This window comes from Nerophis lumbriciformis, linkage group LG32 (genome assembly GCF_033978685.3).
Source record: "Nerophis lumbriciformis linkage group LG32, RoL_Nlum_v2.1, whole genome shotgun sequence".
Lineage (NCBI taxonomy): Eukaryota > Metazoa > Chordata > Actinopteri > Syngnathiformes > Syngnathidae > Nerophis > Nerophis lumbriciformis.
Window position 1 is genome coordinate 30,169,859 of NC_084579.2, and position 22,967 is coordinate 30,192,825.

The 22,967-nt window shown below is 38.8% G+C and overlaps 1 protein-coding gene across 2 annotated transcripts in view; it reads right to left on the minus strand.

Moving 5' to 3' along the window:
* Positions 1–20,557, minus strand: part of plpp1a (phospholipid phosphatase 1a) — a 31,910-nt gene extending 11,353 nt beyond the window's left edge. Inside the window, exons 1-3 of one of the 2 annotated variants that reach the window (XM_061927424.2) lie at positions 20,103–20,557; positions 6,821–6,972; positions 3,874–4,154 (exon numbers count right to left, since the gene is read on the minus strand). In XM_061927424.2, coding sequence (XP_061783408.1) covers positions 3,874–4,154; positions 6,821–6,972; positions 20,103–20,160 — 491 coding nt within the window. In that variant the 5' untranslated portion in view covers positions 20,161–20,557. Of the gene's footprint in view, positions 1–3,873; positions 4,155–6,820; positions 6,973–8,150; positions 8,306–20,102 lie in introns of both variants that reach the window. The other variant, XM_061927423.2, reaches the window with a different exon arrangement.
* Between the last annotated feature and the right edge of the window lie 2,410 nt (positions 20,558–22,967).

The window sequence follows — 22,967 nt, forward strand, 5'->3', positions numbered from 1 at the left end:
GCGCGGATATTACCGTACGTTTCATTTCCTTTGTGTGTTTACATCTGTAAAGACCACAAAATGGCTCCTACTAAGCGTCAGGGATCCGGTTCATGAAAAGACGCAATCTCTCCATCCGCACACGGATTACTATTTCACAGCAACTGATATTCCTGTGAACCGCACTGTGGAACGGGAGCACGTACGGTGAATATTCGCACCACAGGGAATGAGAAGTCATCCTTCACTGTGGTTCTAGCTTGCCATGCTAATGGCCAGAAACTTCCACCCATGGTGATATTCAAAAGGAAGACCTTGCCAAAAGAGACCTTTCCAGCCGGCGTCATCATAAAAGCTAACTCGAAGGGATGGATGAAGAAAAGATGAGCGAGTGGTTAAGGTAAGTTTAAGTTTACGCGAAGAGGCCGGGTGGCTTTTTTCACGCAGCTCCGTCCATGTTGATATACGTATGTTTGTGATTGCACATTTGCGTACATTTTGGGAGTGAACAGAGTTGTTAGAACGCTGGTTTTTAATATATTATTAAAGTTTGACTGACCTATCTGACTGTTTTTTTGACATTCCTTTAGCGCAGTTAGATGCGGCTTACAACACGGGGCGGCTTATAGGTGGACAAAGTTTTGAAATATGCCGTTCATTGAAGGCGCGGCTTTTAACCCAGGGCGCCTTATGGTGCGGAAAATACGGTACTTATGTCTTCTGTGTATTTAATTTATATTTGCATGTCTCATGGCTAGAGATGTCTGATAATATCGGACTGACGATATTATCGGCCGATAAATGCTTTAAAATGTAATATAGGAAATTATCGGTATCGGTTTCAAAAAGTAAAATGTATGACTTTTTAAAACGCCGCTGTACAGAGTGGTACACGGACGTAGGGAGAAGTACAGAGCGCCAATAAACCTTAAAGGCACTTCCTTTGCGTGCCGACCCAATCACATAATATCTACGGCTTTTCACACACACAAGTGAATGCAAAGCATACTTGATCAACAGCCATACAGGTCACACTGAGGGTGGCCATACAAACAACTTTAACACTGTTACAAATATGCGCCACACTGTGAACCCACACCAAACAAGAATGACAAACACATTTCAGGAGAACATCCGCACCGTAACACAACATAAACACAACAGAACAAATACCCAGAACCCCTTGCAGCACTAACTCTTCCGGGACGCTACAATATACACCTTCCCGCTACCATCTACCCCCCCCCCCCCCACCAACCACCCCTACCTCAACCTCCTCATTGTTTCTCATGGAGAGTATGTCCCAAATTCCAAGCTGCTGTTTTGAGGCATGTTCAAAAAAATAATGCACTTTGTGACTTCAATAATAAATAGGGCAGTGCCATATTGGCATTTTTTTCCATAACTTGAGTTGATTTATTTTGGAAAACGTTATTACATTGTTTAATGCATCCAGCGGGGCATCACAACAAAATGAGGCATAATAATGTGTTAATTCCACGACTGTATATATCGGTATCGGTTGGTATCGGAATCGGTAAATAAGAGTTGGACAATATCGGAATATCGGATATCGGCAAAAAAGCCATTATCGGACATCTCTACTCGTAACACATTATCTGTATGTAATATTGATAGTTGTTAGTGTGCCATGTTGTTCCAGACCACAGCAAAAGTTACCCAGCTTGCAAAGATTGTAATAAATCCATTAAAAAAAAGACAGCCTGCGGTTTCCTTTAACTTGGACACACACATCTATACCTCTGGCCATTCTAAGCCAGTAATTGCCAGGAATGATCTCAACCTCTGAGAAGCCTGTTTTACTAATGTTTTCCAATGTTGTAAAAATGTGTAGAATAAATATATTACATTTCAACATTTTTGTCAACGAAGATTTGTGCCTGCGACACATAGTTATTTTGATAGTGAGCTAATATAGACACATCATGTGTTGCCTTCATTATAAGACTTATATAAAGTTTTTCAATTATTTGTGACTCCAGACAGATTAGTACTTTGTATTTTTGGTCCAATGTGGCTCTATCTACATTTTGGGTTGGCGACCCCTGAGTTAACCTGTACTATAATGCGGTCCAAACTCAACATTTTTTTTAATCACTCAAAGCAATCAATCTTAGATTTTTCATCGCTTCCCACGCAGGCTAACTTTTCCTAGCTTTGCTAGATCCGAAAACATCACCACTCCGAAGCCGGCATAAATGACAATGTGACAATTGCACACTTCTCTCAGAGAGGTTGTCCCTCTGTTACAATAGAATAATAGGATACATTTAGACAGCGTGGACATGCCAGTTCGTATCAAGGAAGAAATGCGTGGTTAGCTCTCAGCAGCCAGCTAACCATGGTGCGGCAGAGAGCGGTTTTTATACAGAAATTTAAAAAAATACCACCTCAGCTAGAAAAATAGCGGAATTCCGCTAAATAGCGGACGTCTGGGATCCCTGTATTATTAGCACCTTGTATTTTTTTAATTTCCTGTCCAACGCTTGTATTTTTGTTCCTACTTCCCATTTGCCTTAATTTTCCACTACCTACCGTATTTTTCGGAGTATAAGTCACACCTGCCGAAAATGCATAATAAAGAAGGAAAAAAACATTATGCAACTTTCATAAACTATGAAAAAAACTGCGACTTATAGTCCGAAAAATACGGTAATAAGTCTGAGCGCTGGCTCTCTTACCTGTTCCATTGGTTGCCAATCAGGGTGCTGGATCATTTTTGCTTTGTATCTCAACGTGCACTAGCTTGCCCTATACTAATAAAAGGATTTTTACCTGCACATTGTCTGCTGTCTCTGCATTGTGGGGTCCAGACCAACAACACCAACACAGACTGTAACAATAATCCTACTACATCTTTATTTCTACTAATTTCCTTGGTGTTTGTCAATCAATTTCCTGTTCCTGTCCTTACTTAGTTGGTCATTCAGTCTAGTGGGTGTAGCAAGCAGCATTGGCCATTGTTTTGACTGCCCCTATGGGCCAGTTATGATAGAGTCTATGGGAACGCCGCCTATCAACAAGTGTTTTGGTAAATGCAAAAGCTAAGAATTGTATTGAAATAGGTTGTTAGCTAAAATCTCAAGTGTTATTCAAACAGATGTTTATGCATACCAAATTTGTAACCTGTACAACATGTAATCACAATACATCCTGAAACTACCTGCCATAAACGTTACGCTTAACAGGTATGTCTACTTTCGTCTCCGGGTAACTTCTCTACAAAGGTAAACAAGCCCCGCAGTCTGTAATTTGAGCCACGTCAGAAAACATCAACAGTAAGGGGCTCAGGTTGTCGACCTCAACGTGGTGAGCCCTAGAAACTAGTGCAAACTTGGCTGACGACAACACACTCCACTAATCGGAGGTACCATGGTGTCATCTACCATGGTGTGGCAAACTTTCAGGCTTCAGTTTGATTGCTAAACTTCTGTGCCCCATGCAGGCTACAGCTCTCCATCCTTTTGAGGCGCTGTGTACGAAATGAGGAAAACGTAGCTTTTGCGCCCGTGCAACCGCCATTTTATTGGGTGTGGTAGATGGATCTGTACCTACGCACACCTTGGTAGCTAAGATTTAAGCTACTCGTGCATTGAACAAGTTAAAGCTTATTTGTATGCGTGAGCCTGGATTTAACAACAACAACATCAGCAATAACATTTGTCGCTGTGAGAAAACTCTTATGTATTTTTTTATTGACTCCACCCGACAGCAGGAGCTGCGTTTTAAGTATCATAAGTGGTCAGCATCCAGCAGCTGGTAAAATAAAAATGCTAGTAAATCATTCATTGGAAGGATCCTGAGTGTTTAACATTTGCACTTTGGACTTTTACCCCCCTCTCTATGTGAGTACAACAATAAAAACAAGCCCACCTGCCCTCGTTGACCATGGTGGGGTCTCCGCTGCAGGTGAAGTTTTCTACGTAATCTCCCACCGAACAGTTGATGTTCTCCCAGTCAGGCTTACACACGTCCAGGAAGTGCGGCCGGAGGCGGCCGATGGAGTACTTGGCGATGTCCGTCAGCGACTGGCTCATGGCGGCGCCGAAGAGGAAGGTGCCGACCGCCTTGTACACGCGGGCTACGTAACTGCCGAACGACGACTTGGACTTGAGGCGCTTGAGATGAACGCAGAGGCACTCGCCAACGATCATCTGTTGCGTAGAGAAGAGACGGCAGAATGAGAGCTCTGCCACGTTTCATCACACATGGACTATTTGACATCGCTAAGCCAGTTGACTGAGAGGATGTCCACTTAAACAAAAAGCATCTAGAGAATTGACAACACTGAAACAGCATTTAGCTCAGCTTATCTCATAGCGTTTAACTGACTTTAGCTGAAAAACGCGACTAAAAAATAAAAGGCCTTCAACAACAGGTTACTTTACAGCAGGGGTGTCCAAACTTTTTCCACAGAGTGCCGCATACTGAAAAATAAAAAGAATGCGGGGGGCCACTTTTATACCTTTTGTACATAATAAATGCTAAAACCAATTTGATGTACATGAGTACACGCTAAACTAATTGGAAAAAAATTCCCATTGTTTTCTTAGCTTTTGTGTTACAGGTGTGACAAAGCATATAACTGTTAGTGTTATATGTCCATCCATCCATCCATCCATCCCTTTTCTACTGCTTGCCCCTCTCAGGGTCGCAGGGGGTGCTGGAGCCTATCCCAGCTGCATTCGAGCGGAAGGCAGGGTACACCCTGGACAAGTCGCCACCTCATTGCAGGGCCAACACAGATAGACAACATCCACACTCACATTAACACACTAGGGCCAATTTAGTGTTGCCAATCAACCTATCCCCAGGTGCATGTCTTTGCAGGTGGGAGGAAGCCGGAGTACCCGGAGGGAACCCACGCAGTCACAGGGAGAACATGCAAACTCCACACAGAAAGACCCCGAGCCCGGGTAACAAACCCAGGACATTTTATTTGTGAGGCACATGCACTAACCCCTGTGTCACCATGCCGCCCTAGTGTTATATTGATATACATAATTAATAATGGATTAATTAAACTTTTAGAACATGGGCCAATAAAAAAATGAGCTGTGGGCCGCACTTTGGACACCCTGCTCTTGATATGGTCAAAATGGCTTCATTTGAATCGCAACATTGTTTATAATACTCGAGATGGGCATTTACAGATAATCCCTGGATCGATGATTGGGATAATTAAAAACTAACTATTGGATACGAGTCGATTTGATTAATTTAAGAAGGCAGACATGATTTAAGTGTTTTTTTCTGCTATTAAATCTGAGTCCTGAGGCTGGGGAGCAAACCGTCATGTCTCCTAAACTAATGTTTATGACCTAAATTAAGTCCTTAAATTAAGTTATTTGTCTTATTTTCTATTCATTATGTTACGGTGATCTCCTTTTCCAGGTTAAGAGTTACACTGCTAACAACAATAGGCAGCTAATCTTGATGCTACTCTATCTTTACTGCCCAAATTTCAAGTAAACGCTTGGCAGAACAACCTTTTAATGGACTTCATCTTCAACTCCTGCCTTATCAGTAACAAATCTTCATATTGGTGAACAACAGCTGGAAGTAGCATCGGCCATCCGGCGCAGCACTTGAGACTGCTATGAACTGTCAGCCAGTTTAACTCTTTTGATGCACTTTATCTTCACAGCTTTGATGTGATTGATGTGGAACGACACCAGCAAAGCTAACACGGAATGCTAACATCACAGTTAATAGTAGCTACGACTGTCAATTTGACCAACTTTGTACAGAAAAGCGTACGACTGTGGTTTCAGCACATGAAAGCCCTGTTCTGTGACAAAGTATTTCCACGTCTTGGCCGCATTGTAGTGGCCGGGTGATGCTATTTACCGGTAGCACTTACCGGTAAGTACTGGTATACAAGATTTACTATATTGGGTGAAATACGTGTAAAGATGACTAATGACTGGGTGTAAATTTTGGGCACTTAACGATTCGATTCCTGGGGTGACAATTCTATTCAGAATCGATTTTCTTATCAACACAATTTTTGATTCAAACCCATTCTCGCAATCTATTATTTGGTATGATATTTATAATTTAACTTTTTCAAAATAGGTTACAGTTTAGAAAAGCTCATTTCGGTTGCATGGAGATGGCCTAAAAAAATTGTTTTTTTAAAAATTGATTCTTATAAAAAAAAAAAAAATTCAAATAAAAAAGCTTTTAAACAATTTTTGCAAATTCTAAATCACTTTAGAATCGGGGTGGATTAGAATCCCGATTTGCATGTCAATCGATTTTCTGTGCACCCCTACTATATGGGTGTTACTTCATGTTTAGAGGGCTTTATTACTTTTCAAGCTAACTTATTTAGAATGTCATTAAAAGTTTTTTTTTATCCTTTAACTATGAAAAATATTTGATTTATAAAAATGTATTCGACTTCGCGGAAATCAATTAACCGCGATAAAAGTGGTACTACTGCACAATGACTTACTCCGTGTAGGCAGCCAACACCTGAACTGACTTTGTCCTCCGTTAATGAATCCACTTGATAACATTTCACACAGCATTTGTTAGCATTAGATGGATAAATCATGCCCGTCCCAAGTTACGACCAACTCTGTGTTCGCTGTATCGTAACACGATGACTACAATTGTCCCTGAATTCATGTTTCATGGTTTTAACGTGCCGTTAGCAAATGTACAGTTAAAAAGGCAGTGATGCTTAAGGACATTAAAGGAACAGCCAAAGATGGGGAAAAAAGGAGCGTACAAAAAGGCTCACAGGCAAAACAATTCATTAAAAAAGAAACAGGTGATAACAGCAAGAAACTAAAAAGAGGGATGCACTTACAGTGAGCACTGTGAGTGGAATCATGACACCTCCTAACAACTGATAGGAAATGGTGTCCTCTTTAAGCGGGTACTTGATTGAATCATCATTACAGAAAAAGCCTCGGCGGAAAGGTTTGTGTTGCGCAGTGAGTATTACGAATGGGAGTCCAGCTAGCAGAAGCAATGAGAAAAGGGGAGAGAAAAAAAAACAGTTACTGGTTATCAAGTCAGGTCAGCAGTGCCTCTGATGCCCCCCTACCCATGATGCAACACTGTGTTGGTTGCATCCTCCAGGAGGCGGTGGTGGGTCGCCACCTTCCTGAAGCCTCAGGAAGTAGTTGATGTTAGTGATTAGGGTGTCGTTAGGAGAATGTTAATAGACAGATGTGGCACATTAGGGCAGGCAGGTTTTAGTTCAGTAGTGTCTCGGAAGTGAGGCGGAATCCTCCCATTTCCTAAAACCCGCCATCAGCCCCGCCGCCTCCCTCTGTGAGGTTGGTTAAATGTTAAGAGAACATTTCAAATACACAAAGACAAAGGTTTGAACAGGTCGGGGATCATCTTGGCACCGCATGAGACATTAGATAAACGTAAAAATAAAAGCGATATATCTGACAGCGGGGCAGATGCAAAAACAGACGCCCTTCCAAAAGAACATTCTTGGCTATTTCGAGGAGCGGAGCAACGCCACTCGCCGCCCACCGACTGTTCATCTGTTTAGAAGATCAACAGCAGTGACTCAAACAGCAGATTAACACAAAAGTAATTTGAAAGAACTGTGACAAAGCAACAATCCAGTTACATTGTTATTAAGTGGACATCCTCGCCATGGATCGCCATGGAGATAAGAATTAGAACTGATACTGAATTTGTTAATTTACTCCTGCTGCTTGTGATGTGGATCTGGTGGTGTTATGCTAATTTCCATCATGCAGTTAACATTTATTTTCTATTTGTCTCCTTATGTTTTCATTATTTCACTACGTTACGCTATGCTACGCTACGCTACATGTATCCTGCAAAAACTTCCATTTCTAATTCTATGGTTAGAGCCACAGTTTTTACTCTGGGTCATCACTGGCACACTTTTGTAATAACATCACTAAAAAAGAGCGTTTAGTAAGATTTTAAATTCTTATTGCAAATGTGTGCAATTTTCTGTATATTTGACGTATTCTACATGAATGTAAATACAGCCTTCTTAAAGGCAAATGTTTGCGCACATCACACGCCCAGATCCAGAACACACATTCTAAGCAAAGTGGTAACACACATGCACTAGTCCGTGATCAACACGACACAGGTTCAGGGGACCGTCGCACCTGCCTTGGGGTACTCCTACTACTTACGCAGCTAATGGGCAGCGCGAAGCCCACAGTGTAGAGCACAGTGGAGGAGATTGTGCCATGGTGGAAAGGGTACTTGATGCTGTCGTCTTTACAGAAAAAGCCCCTCTGGTAGGGACGGATCTTACCCAGGTTGAAGGCCGCCAGAGGCAAGCCCCCTGTGGATGAGATCGAGGAGGCAAGACGGTCAAAAGGAAAGAAAATGACAAACAATGATTTGTCAGCACATTGTAGATGAAATGTCCATTGATTACAATAAAAACATTCATATGTTACTCTAAATAACCTCGTAAATCCATGTTTTAGCTACTTGTTACCCGAATGAGATTGTCCATGTTTATCTGCATATACCGTTAAAAGTGTGCAGATAAACATAAACGATCCATGAAACAACATATTATATTGGCAAGTAGATCTCACATACCAATCCTCCCTTTGTGAGTCGAGACAGGAGCATTTTGACAATAGAGTGAGTAATTTGTAGAACGCATTGAGCTGTGTGAGAAATTTCAATTCAATCTGACTTTGGGGACCCAACTTTGGGGTTAAAAAAGGCCATCATGTGCTGTGTTGTATAGCACAGGCAACACATGTTAGAAGCATGTTTTGAGAATTGCTTGTGTGCAACGGTTCAGAGGAGATTAGAAAAGTTAGCTTAAAGGGTGTTTACACATTCAAATGCGGTTCGACAATTCGCCAAAGGCGTATTGACACCGTACACAAACCCTGGTCATCCGTCACTAATCCACCGTGAACTTGGAGAACTGATAAACATTTTTTACATGTTAAATATTTTGTGGCAGCCTTTGTAAGAAATAACAGCCTCCGTGTTTGCACCACAAGTACCGTGATAGTATCATATTAACACTGACATTATACACCAGTCACATTTTCCTCCCAGACCTTCACGATGTGAACACGGTAATTACACGGAGTTAAACATGGAGGCATCACGATCTTCAATGGTAGCACTACGGTTTATGCGGAGTTGAGGATGGAGTACTCTGCCACCTTACTGCCGTGCGTTGAGGCTGAGTTCAAAATGCGTTGAGAAAGGCGTTCCGCCATCGTTGGAACAAGCTTAAGTGAGAACTGCCATGATGTCTAAACACCCCTTTACACAAATACACAAGGTGTCCGATTTTTTTCACCAGTGTTCTATTATCCGACTCCAAATGGGATGGTTATATCTTGAACTATGAATCTTGTGGATTTTAGTGTAAAACATAATTGTGATGCTTTAATTAGCTTTTTGGAAAGACATCATTTTACATTGTTAGCTATTTTTACAAATTCGGTAAGAACATGAATAACTTCTGAATATCTGCGGATTACAAGCCAAGCCATGATTACATTTAATACATTCAAAATTGAGAAAATATCAAATGAGGTGTACCTGTAGTGTATCACCTGGAAGCATACTTTTGTAGTTAATTTCCTCAAATGGAAACAAAGATTTTTGACAAATGTGCTTAGAAACATCAAAGTGTGGCCGTCATTTTTTTAAACGCAATATTTATGCTTAGGTGAACCAGTGTCTGCTAGTCACATTAAAGATTGGGATTTTTTTCTACATCTGGTTATTTGGTCAAAATCTTGCATTGATCTTGGTTTACAGACAATCTTCAAACTACTTTTTGACCGTTTGTGGGCGGTCTTATTTACGTGCCTCCACTTTGACTGTGTCTTCTCCCCATCAGCCATGTTTTAGCGCTTCCGTATCAAGTCTACTGACAGATATAAGTTAGAATTATACGCTAAAGCGGAGGATTTTTGCATGCATGTACGAGCCAGTCTGCACCACAACAAGGGGATAGAGAAAAAGAAAGAATTTATGGACTACAACTGAATAATATGGAGCTATTTGCTGACGTACTAATGGCAATGTCACAATTGTCTCAAATTCCAAACGGCTCGTTTGGAAAGAAGCAAAAGTGTTTTTTAAATATCCCCGCCATGCCTCCATGATTTGATTTCAGATATTCAGAGCTTATGCAAATCCCAAATACACAAAACAAGTTAAAAAAAAAAAGTACCAATGATAGTCACACACACACTGGGTGTGGTGAGATTATCCTCTGCATTTCACCCATCACCCTCAAGCAGCGGTGGCCGCGCCCGGTAATCATTTTTGGTGATTTAACCCCCAATTCCAATCCTTGATGCTGAGTGCCAAGCAGGGAGGTAACGGGTCCCATTTTTATAGTCTTTGGTATGACTCAGCCGGGGTTTGAACTCACAACCTAGCAATCTCAGGGCAGACAGTGTAATCACTATGCCACTGAGCAGTACCAACAGGTAACAAGAGTTGGTTTTGCACAATAGGACCCCTTTAAAAGTTAGTATTTGTGTAAACTCAGCACTCCCCATAGCTAAACTACCACGAGGAAAGCCCTTTATGCAAAGAGGTGTGGACCGTCCATAGTCCGAGTGTAACGTGACTGTGATTCCTCGGCTTGTTTGGCCAATTTGAGGTGTCCTGCGGTGGTGAAACCCGTAAAAAAAACATAAAACAGAAGCGTGTGACACATTGTCAGAGAGCACTCAGGCGGTCGTCTCAGCTGTTGGTGCTTGACTGGCTGCAGCAGCTGAAATACCGAAATGTTAAAGAGAGAAACAGAGGCAGCCAAGAAAAGAACCACACCACTTTTCAAATGTAGCATCACTACACTTCACCTTATGCAGGAGCAACTGGTCACATAATGCTTTGGTTCTTCATTTGTTTACATGCTGTTTAACAATGTGTGTGTGTGTGGAGAGACAAGACTGCAGCAGATGTTTGGTGGTAATTCAATTGTGGAGAGCAGGAGAGAGTTTGTGTCATGAGTCACCCAAACAAAAAAGACATAAACCTTCTCTGTTGCAATGTACGATGACGCCTTAAGTAATCAATGCGCAGTGTTGTGGTAAATATAGCAACATACCAAGGCTGCATGAGTCACCGTCCAGCCAATCAATCACAATCCAGCAAACAGACACCATAATCTGATTTGAAAACTAATCAGTGATTTTGCTCGACCTTGCTGCTGTTTTGAGACCTTCATCAGAGTAATAGGTGTATCATGACACAGCAAATGTGAATAATCAATACACGACCAGACATTCATTAATGAAAGTTGTATAAAAGAGTTATCAGGAAGATACACCCCAGCAAGTACTGCCACAATAAAAATAACCACATTGTTAAATGAATGAATGAAGACAACAACCTAAAGCCAAAGAAAGGCATAACATTTGGCAATGTTAAACAAAGTGTTATCCGCATATTGTTGTGATTTTTGCACAAAAGTAATCTTTCTTTCGACACCAAACTGAGACTGAAGTACAAACCAGTTAAGATGTTAATCCCGGATTGAAAAGAAAGAATCTGAGGAGAGAAAAGTAGTCATTTTGTGAGAAGAAATATATGTGTATTTGTTATTGCAAAAAGATACAAAATCACAATAACTGTAGTAGTCTTCATATAATAACACATTTATTATTTTTCTACTAGTCATTCTCACCCTGATGTACAAAACACAAAACCAGTGAAGTTGGCACGTTGTTTAAATCGTAAATAAAAACAGAATACAATGATTTGCAAATCCTTTTCAACCTATATTCAATTGAATAGACTGCAAAGACAAAATACTTAACAGTCAAACTGGTAAACTTTGTTATTTTTTGCAAATATTCGCTCATTTGGAATTTGATGCCTGCAACATGTTTCGAAAAAGCTGGCACAAGTGGCAAAAAAGACTGAGAACGTTGAGAAATGATCATCAAACACTTATTTGTGACAACCCACAGGTGAACAGGCTAATTTGGAACAGGTGGGTGCCATGATTGGATATAAAAGCATCCATCCATTAAATGCTCAGTCATTCACAAACAAGGATGGGGCGAGGGTCACCACTTTGTGAACAAATGTATGAGCAAATTGTTAAACAGTTTAAGAACAATATTTCTCAACGAGCTATTGCAAGGAATTTAGGGATTTCACCATCTACAGTCCATAATATCATATGTTGCCATCCGAGCAAAATATGTTGCCATCCAAGTAACGGCTTTCTCATTATTTCAGCAAGACAATGCCAAGCTACATTCTGCACATGTTACAACAGCGTTACAAGAGTACGAGTACTAGACTGGCCTGCCTGTAGTCCAGACCTGTCTCCCATTGAAAATGTGTGGCGAATTATGAAGCGTAAAATACGACAACGGAGACCCCGCACTGTTGAACAACTTAAAGCTGTACATCAAGCAAGAATGGGAAATAATTCCACCTGAAAAGCTTCAAAAATTGGTCTCTTCAGTTCCCAAACGTTTACTGAAGGTTGTTAAAAGGAAATGTGGTGTAACACAGTGGTAAAAATGCCCCTGTGCCAACTTTTTGCAATGTGTTGCTGCCATTAAATTCTAAGTTATGGATTATTTGCAAAAAAAATGTAGTTTCTCAGTTTGAACATTAAGTATCTTGTCTTTGCAGTCTATTCAATTGAATATAAGTTGAAAAGGATTTGCAAATCATTGTATTCTGTTTTTATTTATGAATTACACAACGTGCCAACTTCACTGGTTTGGGGTTTTGTATGACTGTTTTCTTGTAAGAGTTCACTTTAAAAATGACAAACTTCTGCTTACAAAATGACAACTTTATTCTCATACCACAGTGACTTTTTTTTGTGTAACTTATGATTTTGTCTTTTAAATGTACCGGTACTTGTTTTTCTTTTAATATTGCAACCTTGTTGTCATAAACTTACAAATTAAAACGTTTCAAGTACAATTTAGTTTAGATTGTAACATTGTTTTTTTTCTCTTCACCTTTTATGTTAGTCATAACAACAACATTTTTCTGTTAATATTGTGACTTTACCTTTTTTTCTAATGTTCATACTTGACTTAAAATCACAACCTTTTTGAAAATACAACTTTGTTGACATAATTTAACTGTATTATCTGTCATTTTACGACTGTATTCTCCTTCAAATATTTTTTTTCGCAAAATTAATAATTTTATACTTTTTTGTAAAAGTGCTACTTTTTTCTCAAATAAATACGACTTTGTTGAAATAAATAAACACCGTATTCTCGTAATATTGCGGCTTTATTCTTATCCTAATCGTATGCTTTTCCCCCTTATAAGCCATAGTAGGGTTGCAGCTATCGATTATTTTAGTAATCGAATAATCTATTGATTAGTTGCGAGTGACTGGATAAAAAACATACTTTATTTTTCTGCTTACTATAATCTTCCCCCTTTTTTTTCCTCAAACGCACATCTCAACATTGAAAATGTGCACTTTTAACATGTGTTCACTAATAATAAAAAAACAAAACAATAAATAAATAAAATAATAAAATAAAAAAGATATAATAATTTTAAATATTCCGCTACACTTCTTATGTGCGCTCCTATGTTGGCATATTTAAAGTTCTGGGCACTGCGTTCCAGATTTGATCATTTTGTATTAGGATTAATTGAAGCAACAGAATATAAATCAAATCTTTTTTTTCTAATCAATTTAATCAAGTATATGTTGCAGCCCTAAGTATTAACAATACTAATAATTTAATATAACTTTTTTCACGCAGAATTTAAATTCAAAAACGAAAAAAAACTTTGAGGTAATGCTCCACTGTATTCTCGTAATAATTCGGTTAATTCTCCTCATTGTGTGTCTTTTTTCCTTATAATAATCACACTCCTTAACGCAAAATTACAACTTTGTTCTTAAAAAACATCAACTTTTTTGTCCTCATTGTTGACATAATATTTTACCAATATTATAGCATATATAATATCACGCCGATCATCTTCGTAATGTTGGGACTTCCCCTTCTCATATCATCACTTCGTTTTTTTGTAATATTACAATTTTACTCTATTATTACAACTTTTTCTTTATAATTGCAATGGAGATGCAATGAATAATCCATTTAATTTATTAGAAAAAATATTTTATTTATATTCTGTTGCTTTGATTAGTCTTTCAATGGAGTGCAACTAATTCAAATGGATCAAATCCGGAACTTGAAAAAAACGCAAACATAGTTTAGTTTCCATAGGGTGATCTGTGTGGTGGCAAACAGCACAGGGTTTTTCTTTTTTAATTAAAGTTAAAAGTTCAATTTCTATGTTAATGATTTGCATTTATAGAAAAAAAAAGAATGACAGTAATGACAAACAGGAACATTGTTGTTTATTTAAACTACTTTCCCTAAAATATGCATTGAGGCTATAAAGTGTGTTTTATCCGATTACTTGATTAATCAAACAAAATCGAACTGGATTACTAAAATAATAGATAGTTGCAGCCCTTACAACCTTATCTCCTAAAACGATTGTTAATAATAATTTTATAATTAATTCATTTATAATTATTGTTACATCTTTATGCTCATAGTTATTTGACTTTATTATGATATTATGACAAAGCTCTATTCTATTCAACGTGTCCTTATTACTGATTGAAAAAAATGAGCGATTATAACAGCACAACAACAAAAAAGATCAGTTAGAATAATACATAATGTTGGATACAGAGAACATACAAACCCTTTATTTATTGAATCAAAAATACTGAAATTCTACGACATAGTGAATTAGCAAACAGCTAAAATGATACACAAAGCAAACTATAATCTGCTACCCAAGAATTTACAACAATTCTTCCAAACAAAAGAGGAGAAATATAATCTTAGAGACAAATGTAATTTAAAACATTTGTAAGCACGTACAACACTTAAGACCTTCAGTATATCAGTATGTGGAATTAAATGATGGAATGGATTAAGCAAAAAAATCAAACAATGTACTAATATAATCCACTTCAAGAAACTTTTCAAACTTGAAGTTTTTACAAAGTACAAAGAAGAAGAACCATGATAAACATTCTGAAATATATCTCATCCATCCATTCATTTTCAAGATAATCTTACTCATCTCACCATACAAAATATAACTTACCGGTACTTCACCAATTATTATTTATTTTTATTGTTATTACTTATGGAGTATATTGTGAATAAATTGAGAACAGGAAGTGAACAAAAGTTTTAGCAACTGCTATGTATAGGAAAAGGGGTAGGATTAAATAAGCTCTGCTTCTTCCTACTCCTTTTCAAACATGTTGAATAGAGCAGTGTTTTTCAACCACTGTGCCGCGACACATCAGTGTACCGTGAGATATTGTTTGGTGTGCCGTGGGACATTATGTCATTTCACCTAATTAGGTTAAAAATATTTTATGCAAACCAGTAATTATAATCCGCAAATAATGTGCCATTGTTGAGAGTCTGTACAGTCTAGAGTTCGGCATATCAGTAAGTGGCAGCTGGTAGCTAATTGCTTTGTAGATGTCGGGAACACGGTTTGTCGTGATCACAATATGCTGGAGGCAGCGTGTAGGTAAAAAGGTATCTATCTAATGCTTAAACCAAAAAGAAACAAAAGGCGAGCGCCACTAAGAAAAGGCATTGAAGCTTAAGGATGGCTATGCAAAACGAAACTAAAACTGTCTGCAAAGTAAACAAAAACAGAATGCTGGACGACAGCAAAGACTTACAGCGTGTGGAGCAAACGACATCCACAAAGTACATCCGTACATGACAATCAACACCAAACTAGGAGCGCCAGTCAAGAGCTAAAACACTACACATAGGAAAACACCAAAAAAACTCAAAATAAGTCACGGCGTGACGTGACAGGTCGTGACAGTACACCTACTTTGAGACAAGAGTTATAGTGATGCATGGGTGGTTTAACCTGACTCTCGCCAGATCCTTGAAGTTTGCTGAGCTCCACACAAGGATCTGGGCTCGAGGGCATTGCAAACTCCTTCAAGATAGCAAACAATAATGAACCAATCATGATCGCCGGGCGGGATTTCATAGATGTGACGTAGCGCCGAAGCGACTGTTTGATTCAAACAACAATGGTACTGACATTGATTCTGCATATTTTCTTTGCACAAACGACATCGATCGTCTACTGACATTGCTGTGTTTTTTCAGTAAAAGTTCTCTTAACTTTTCGCTCTGTCGTTAACCAATATGTCAGCTGTTCTATTTTGGATTTCCCAGCATTGCTCTCATCAGCGTCACGGGTTGATTTCGATGTGAGTGGTTGAAATAGCACGTCATTCAAGATAACAGACAAGTGGTTTATCCAATAACATAAAATGCATTTTTTACAAGGCCCCGCCTTCTGAAATACATCTCCTATTGAAAAGCCCCAGATCCTTGTGTGGAGCTTAGCGAACAACAAGGATCTGGCGAGAGTCAGGTTATGGGTGGTTATGGTTTGAATTAATATCAAACAATTGCGAGAACGACTTTTTATGGTCAATATCGGCTGCTGAGTTTAATTTTTTTATGTTTTCTGCTCGCGGTGTTCAATGAAAAAAATGTGCCTTGGCTCAGAAAAGGTTGAAAAACACTGGAATAGAGAAACTGGAAATTGTGATGTATCATGTTGTAGGCATGCATGTGTGTACAGCTCTGGTAATGGGTACATTCGCACCCACCTGCACAAATGTACATCAAAATGTAACAATCAAAATAAATATGACTTTTTTGTTTTGTTTACTAGGGCATGCATATATAATATGCATTAGTTTGACCATTTAAAATCAACAATAATAAAAAGGAGATGCTTGGAAATAGTATAGAAATGCCCCAAAAACTTGGAAAAACGCGATTCATAGCGTTACTTTTTGGTGTAACCATCATGAGCGTTCTGTTCAGGTATATTTATTTTGATAAATCATCATATTTATGTATTAATAAATGTAAATAGGTATTGATCAATCTTTAAGCTGTGTGTATTTGATTTCAGTTTGCTTTTGACATCTTATTTGGAATTGTAATTGAAACTTTTACAACCTTGTGTTGCGCTCATGATGGCGTAACCAAACTAGATTTCATTTAATGATCTTATTTTGAATATTTATTCCCTTTTTTACATTTAGTGTATTTAAATATTCATTTATAAACATTGAATACATTTCAAATATCAATAAAATGCAATTGCCTTCATCTTATAGGGTAATGTTTAGTTACACCAAGTCATGAGCGTAACACTAAGCTTCATCACTTTGACTTGTAATATCTCTAATTCTGCTGGTGTTTTATGCTTTTTTCTTTTTGGAACATGTACTATACCAGTGACGTGCAGTCAGGGGAGGCAGGTGAGGCGAGGCCTCACGTGCCATCATGGAAAGAAAAAAAATGTAAAAAGAAAAAATAATAATTAAATTGTTATATGTATCCAGTGATTATACTATAAAGTTATTTTCCATTTAACTTCACCAGTTTTAGATTATTTTTAATCAAAATCGCTGAATTTTCACATTTGCCGTTCAAATACTGAGAAGAGACTTGCGGTGAGTCAGCAGCCAGTTGAGCCTCGCCATGGATTGCGCAATGACTCGGCTAACTGCTGGCCTGCTGTGCAGTGAGACCGTATTGCTATATGAATTATATTATACAGGTAGCTGAGGTATATAATGTACAGTGTATTTTGTCAACAACTGTATGTGTGTAACGTATTTCTTGTGCTGAGCAATCATAAAACGGCTGCGAAAGACGCACTGGCTGAGGCTCGCAGTAATCCCGCCTCCTGGTGGTAGAGGGCGCTAGTGATCCCAGAGATCATTCATGCGACTACTCGGCTGCAGAATAAGTGACAACAAGCAGCAACAGTTAGAAGTGATCGTTTATTTTTTTTATCTCGCCTGGACGTTTAACATGGGGGTTACATATCTGAAATAAAACAGTTTTCTAAACTGGACTTTCAATGGAAGCAGGAGGTAATAATTAAAGGAATATCTCCATTGAGACAGAGAGACTTTTAAAACTGAAGAAAGATAAGGAACACTTCTATAAACAAGTTATCGATGCTCTTGCTCAGAAGGAGCGGCGCATGGACTTCATTTATAAGTAAAGGTAAGACCATAATAACGTTTTTTTTACTAAATGTGCTTTTTTGTGTGCTACAGTTTGTATGTGTAAAGTTAAAGTTAAGTTAAAGTAGGGCTGGGCGATATATCGATATACGCGATATATCGCGGGGTTATCTCTGTGCGATATAAAAAATGACTATATCGTGATATCGCAGTATACGTTCTCACGCAGTTGCTTTTAGCTGCTGTCATTACACGACAGGCTCTGCCCACTTTTTCTTGTGTCTCCTTCTCAGACAGCAAGCGCACCTTCTTACACACGTCACATACTGTCACGACATACGTCACATACGTATACGCCCTCGCGGCGCAGAGACGTAGCAGCATGGCTAAAGTTAGCTGTGATGCTAGCGGTAATACGAGAGAAAGAAGGTGCGAATCTGGTAACAAATGAAGGAAGAATTAATTCCCAAGAAAAACAGCAGGGGGTCCATCGTCTGGCGGTAGTTTGGCTTCAAGTGGGAAGATGTCCAACAGACAACCGTAATTTGTCAAGTGTGGGGCGAAAGCGTTTCTACAAAAAGTAGCATTACTGCTAATATGTAGCATCATTTGAAAAGTCACCCGCATCAAGAGTGCTTACTCCTCATGTCAACATCTTTGTTCGGTTGCACACCATCAAAATGCCGAGGCAACCATTTAACAACACCGTATGAAAAAAAAAAAGAGTCCACGACAAAAGGAGATAATGTCCGCAGGAACCTACCACATAGCGAAGGACGTACACTATTTGATTTCCTATTATGCAGCTCATTTTTATTTGACACTTATTGAAATATCTTGTGTGACATCATGTTTTTAAACTATTGTAGTGGCGTTCTGTACAAAAAGTGCACTTTAATTTAGTGTTGTTTTGATAAGTTATCTTAGTGACGTCATGCACAAAAAAGTGCACTAATAGCTTGTTTTAAAATGTCTCTGACAATCTTGCACTTTCTGTTTTGGAAATGACATGAATGTTTGTGCCACTGCTTAATAACAGTTTAGTAAATACAGTTTTGGTCAATTGACTTAGTTGTGATTTCCTTCTCTGCATGAAAGTTTAAAATGAGCATATATTAATGCAGTATGAAGAAGAATGTTTTAATGTAAACACATAGAATCATCACACTGCTGTGATTATATGCATCAAGTAAATATCGAGATATATATCGTGTATCGCGATATGGCCTAAAAATATTGAGATATTAAAAAAAGGCAATATCGCCCAGCCCTAAGTTAAAGTACCAATGATTGTCACACACACACTAGGTGTGGTGAATTTTGTTCTCTGCATTTGACCCATCCCCTTGCTCACCCCCTGGGAGGTGAGGGGAGCAGTGGGCAGCAGCGGCGCCGCGCCCGGGAATCATTTTTGGTGATTTAACCCCCAATTCCAACCCTTGATGCCGAGTGCCAAGCAGGGAAGAATGCTGGTATGAGCTTTTAAACATAACCTGTTAACTGCTGCCAATCAAATGGTGAATAAGATACTCTTTAGGGTTCATATGTTTGTAAATCTGACTGTCAGTGCCTCACCAGCCATCAACCTCACCGCACGTCAGTGTATTATACATATAATACAATAAAGTCCGATATAAAATGATGTTTCTAGCAATACTTTAATTTTGCCTTTGAAAGTAACACCCCAATGTCCATTAGTGGAGCTGTACATGAATGTAACACCCCAATGTCCATTAGTGGAGCTGTACACATGTTCGAAATCAACTCAAACTCAACTCAACAATGATGCGAAGAGGGGATAATCGGGGTTAGGTGAGCACTAGCTAGCATTATTAGTGACTCGACACATTTGCATACAATGCAAACCAGAACAAAGGTTATGACGGACTTGAAACAGCACAACACCACCGCTTTCATATGTCGTGGTCCAACTTGGAGAGATTACAGTCCAATCATAAATCTCCCATTGACCATTATATTTCCCATTATATGGCGACACAAATCCGCTTAAATTCTGCAAACAACCGATGCCGGTTGAGGAGCGTGCGCGTGCGCGTACACGTACCAAGCACCAGGCATACGACGTCGAGCACCACGAAGGGGATTCCTCTCGTCTCGAACATGTTGTCTCCTGTCCCACTCTTGTCTCGTCTCGACTTGGCTTCGTCCACGGCGTGTAATAAACACCAGTGGGATGCTCCTCCTCGTCGCGGCGCTTCCGACTCAAGTGTCAGATGGGGGCAACAAACGGACGGCTTGTGTAATTGAAGAAAAACGACACATTAAAGACGTCCTCACTTAGAAGGCGAACAGCGGTCGGTTTAAGCTAGGAGACAACTCGCACAACGAAAGTAGTCGTCGGTGCTCTTTACACTACTCATTCTCACGATGACCCCCCTCCCCTAAAAACAGGCTTTTAAATACATTAAAATCTAAACTCTCCACCAACACGTCAGACATTAACGAGAAGGACACCTGCCCCTGGTTGCCCGACTGAGGTAGCGTGGATAACGAGCTCTTGTTTACGAACACAGCCGAAAGCGACCCGAAGGCGGGCCTCAAGTCGCGTTCAAGAACCGACAGAAAGGTGGGAAATTGGTGAATTTCACATACGTAACCGTTTACTGAAATAGAACAGTGTTTTTCCAACCTTTTTTGAGCCAAGGCGCATTTTTTTCATTAAAAAAAATACGGAGGCACACCACCAGCAGAAAAGGTTAAAAAATTATTTTGAATTTGTTGTTTCCTGTGTGTAGTGCATTAGTTCAGTGGTCCCCAACCACTGGGCCGCAGCCCGGTACCGGTCCGCGGACCGATTGGTACCGGGCCGCATAAGAAAAAAAAAATACATATATATATATATATATATATATATATATATATATATATATATATATATATATAATTTTTTATTTTTTTATTTTAATTTTTTATTTTATTAAATCAACATAAAAACACAATATATACACTATATATCAATGTATATCAATACAGTCTGCAGGATACAGTCCGTAAGCAAACATGATTGTATTTCTTTCTAAAAAAAAAAACCCTTCGGTCCGCAGGACAAATTTTCAAGCGTTGACCGGTCCGCAGCTACAAAAAGGTTGGGGACCACTGCTTTAGTTTCTGTCTTGCGCTGTTATTTTGGTGACTTTTCCTGTTTTGTTGGTGTTCTCCTGTAGCAGCTTCACGCCTTCCTTTGAGTGCTATTGCCTGCATTGATTGACTGATTGATTGATACTTTTATTAGTAGATTGCACAGTACATGGAAAAAGTTAATGTTTTTTTGATTGATTGAAACTTTTATTAGTAGATTGCACAGTACAGTACATATTCCGTACAATTGACCACTAAATGGTAACACCTGAATAAGTTTTTCAACTTGTTTAAGTCGGGGTCCCCTTAAATTGATTCATGATACATATATATACTATCAGTCATCACACAAGATAATCATCCGAGTATATATATTTAATTATTTACATTATTTACAATCCGGGGTGTGGGATGTGGAGGGGGGGGGTTAGGTTTGGTTGGTATCAACACTTCAGTCATCAACAATTGCATCATCAGAGAAATGGACATTGAAACAGTGTAGGACTGACTTGGTAGGATATGTACAGCAAGTAGTGGACATAGAGAGAGAGAGAGAGATCAGAAAACATAAGAATAAGTATCTACATTTGATTATTTACAATCCGGGGAGGTGGGATGTGGAAGGGGGAGGGCGTTAGTTTAAGGTTGAAGTTGCCTAGAGGTGTTCTTTTAGTGCGCACCTACTTTGTTTTCGCAATCAAGACTATTTAAGTTGTGCGTATGCTATCCTTCTTTGTGGGGACACTGTTGATTGTCATGTCATGTACGGAATGTACTTTGTGGACGCCGTCTCCGCTCCACACGCTGTAAGTTTTTGCTGTCGTCCAGCATTCTGTTTTTGTTTACTTTGTAGCCAGTTCAGTTTTACTTTTGTTTTGCATAGCCATCCCTATGCTTCAGTGCCTTTTTGGTTTTTAAGCGTTGCATACCTTTTACATACCAAAAAAGGTTGAAAAACACTGCACTAGACAACGGCACATTATTATAATTATTGATTTGCAAAAAATATTTTTTGGACCAATTAGGTGAAGTTGCATAATCTCACGCTAATGTGCCGTGGCACAGTGGTTGAAAAACACTAAAATAGACCACATTTGTAGTTGTTTGTAAGTTTTTTTGTGACGGTTTCGTACATAACGAAATTACAATATATTTTAGGTAGAAACTTCTCACTGAGAAGAAACAATTGCAGTTAATGATCTAAGCCAAAGGTATCCAAATTGCGGCCCGCGGGGGGCATTTGCAACCCACAGCATTTTTTTTTATGGCCAGCGACATATTTTAGGAATATTACAAAAACATTAAAACGCGGAATAAACAGGTGACATGTAACAAAAATATTGCAATATTGATACCAATAACACAAAGCTGCCATGTAGGCAGTATTTTGCTTTAAAACTGTCATTGCTTAAAAAAATAATAACGTATAATTGATGGATGGATCTGAAGTTAATCTCAAGATTTAAGCGTTGAAAGAAAAGTAATGTTTACACACACACATACATATTATATATATATATATATATATATATATATATTAGTACAGGCCAACATTTTGGACACACCTTCTCATTTCAATGTGTTTTCTTTATTTTCATAGTTACATTGTAGATTGTCACTGAAGGCATCAAAACTATGACACCTGTGAAGTGAAAACCCTTTCAGGTAACTACCTCTTGAAGGTCATTGAGAGAATGCCAAGAGTGTGCAAAACAGTAATCAAAGCAAAGGGTGGCTATTTTGAAGAAACTAGAATAAAAAACAAGTTTTCAGTTATTTCACATTTTTTTCAATAAGTACATAACTCCAGATGTGTTCATTCATAGTTTAG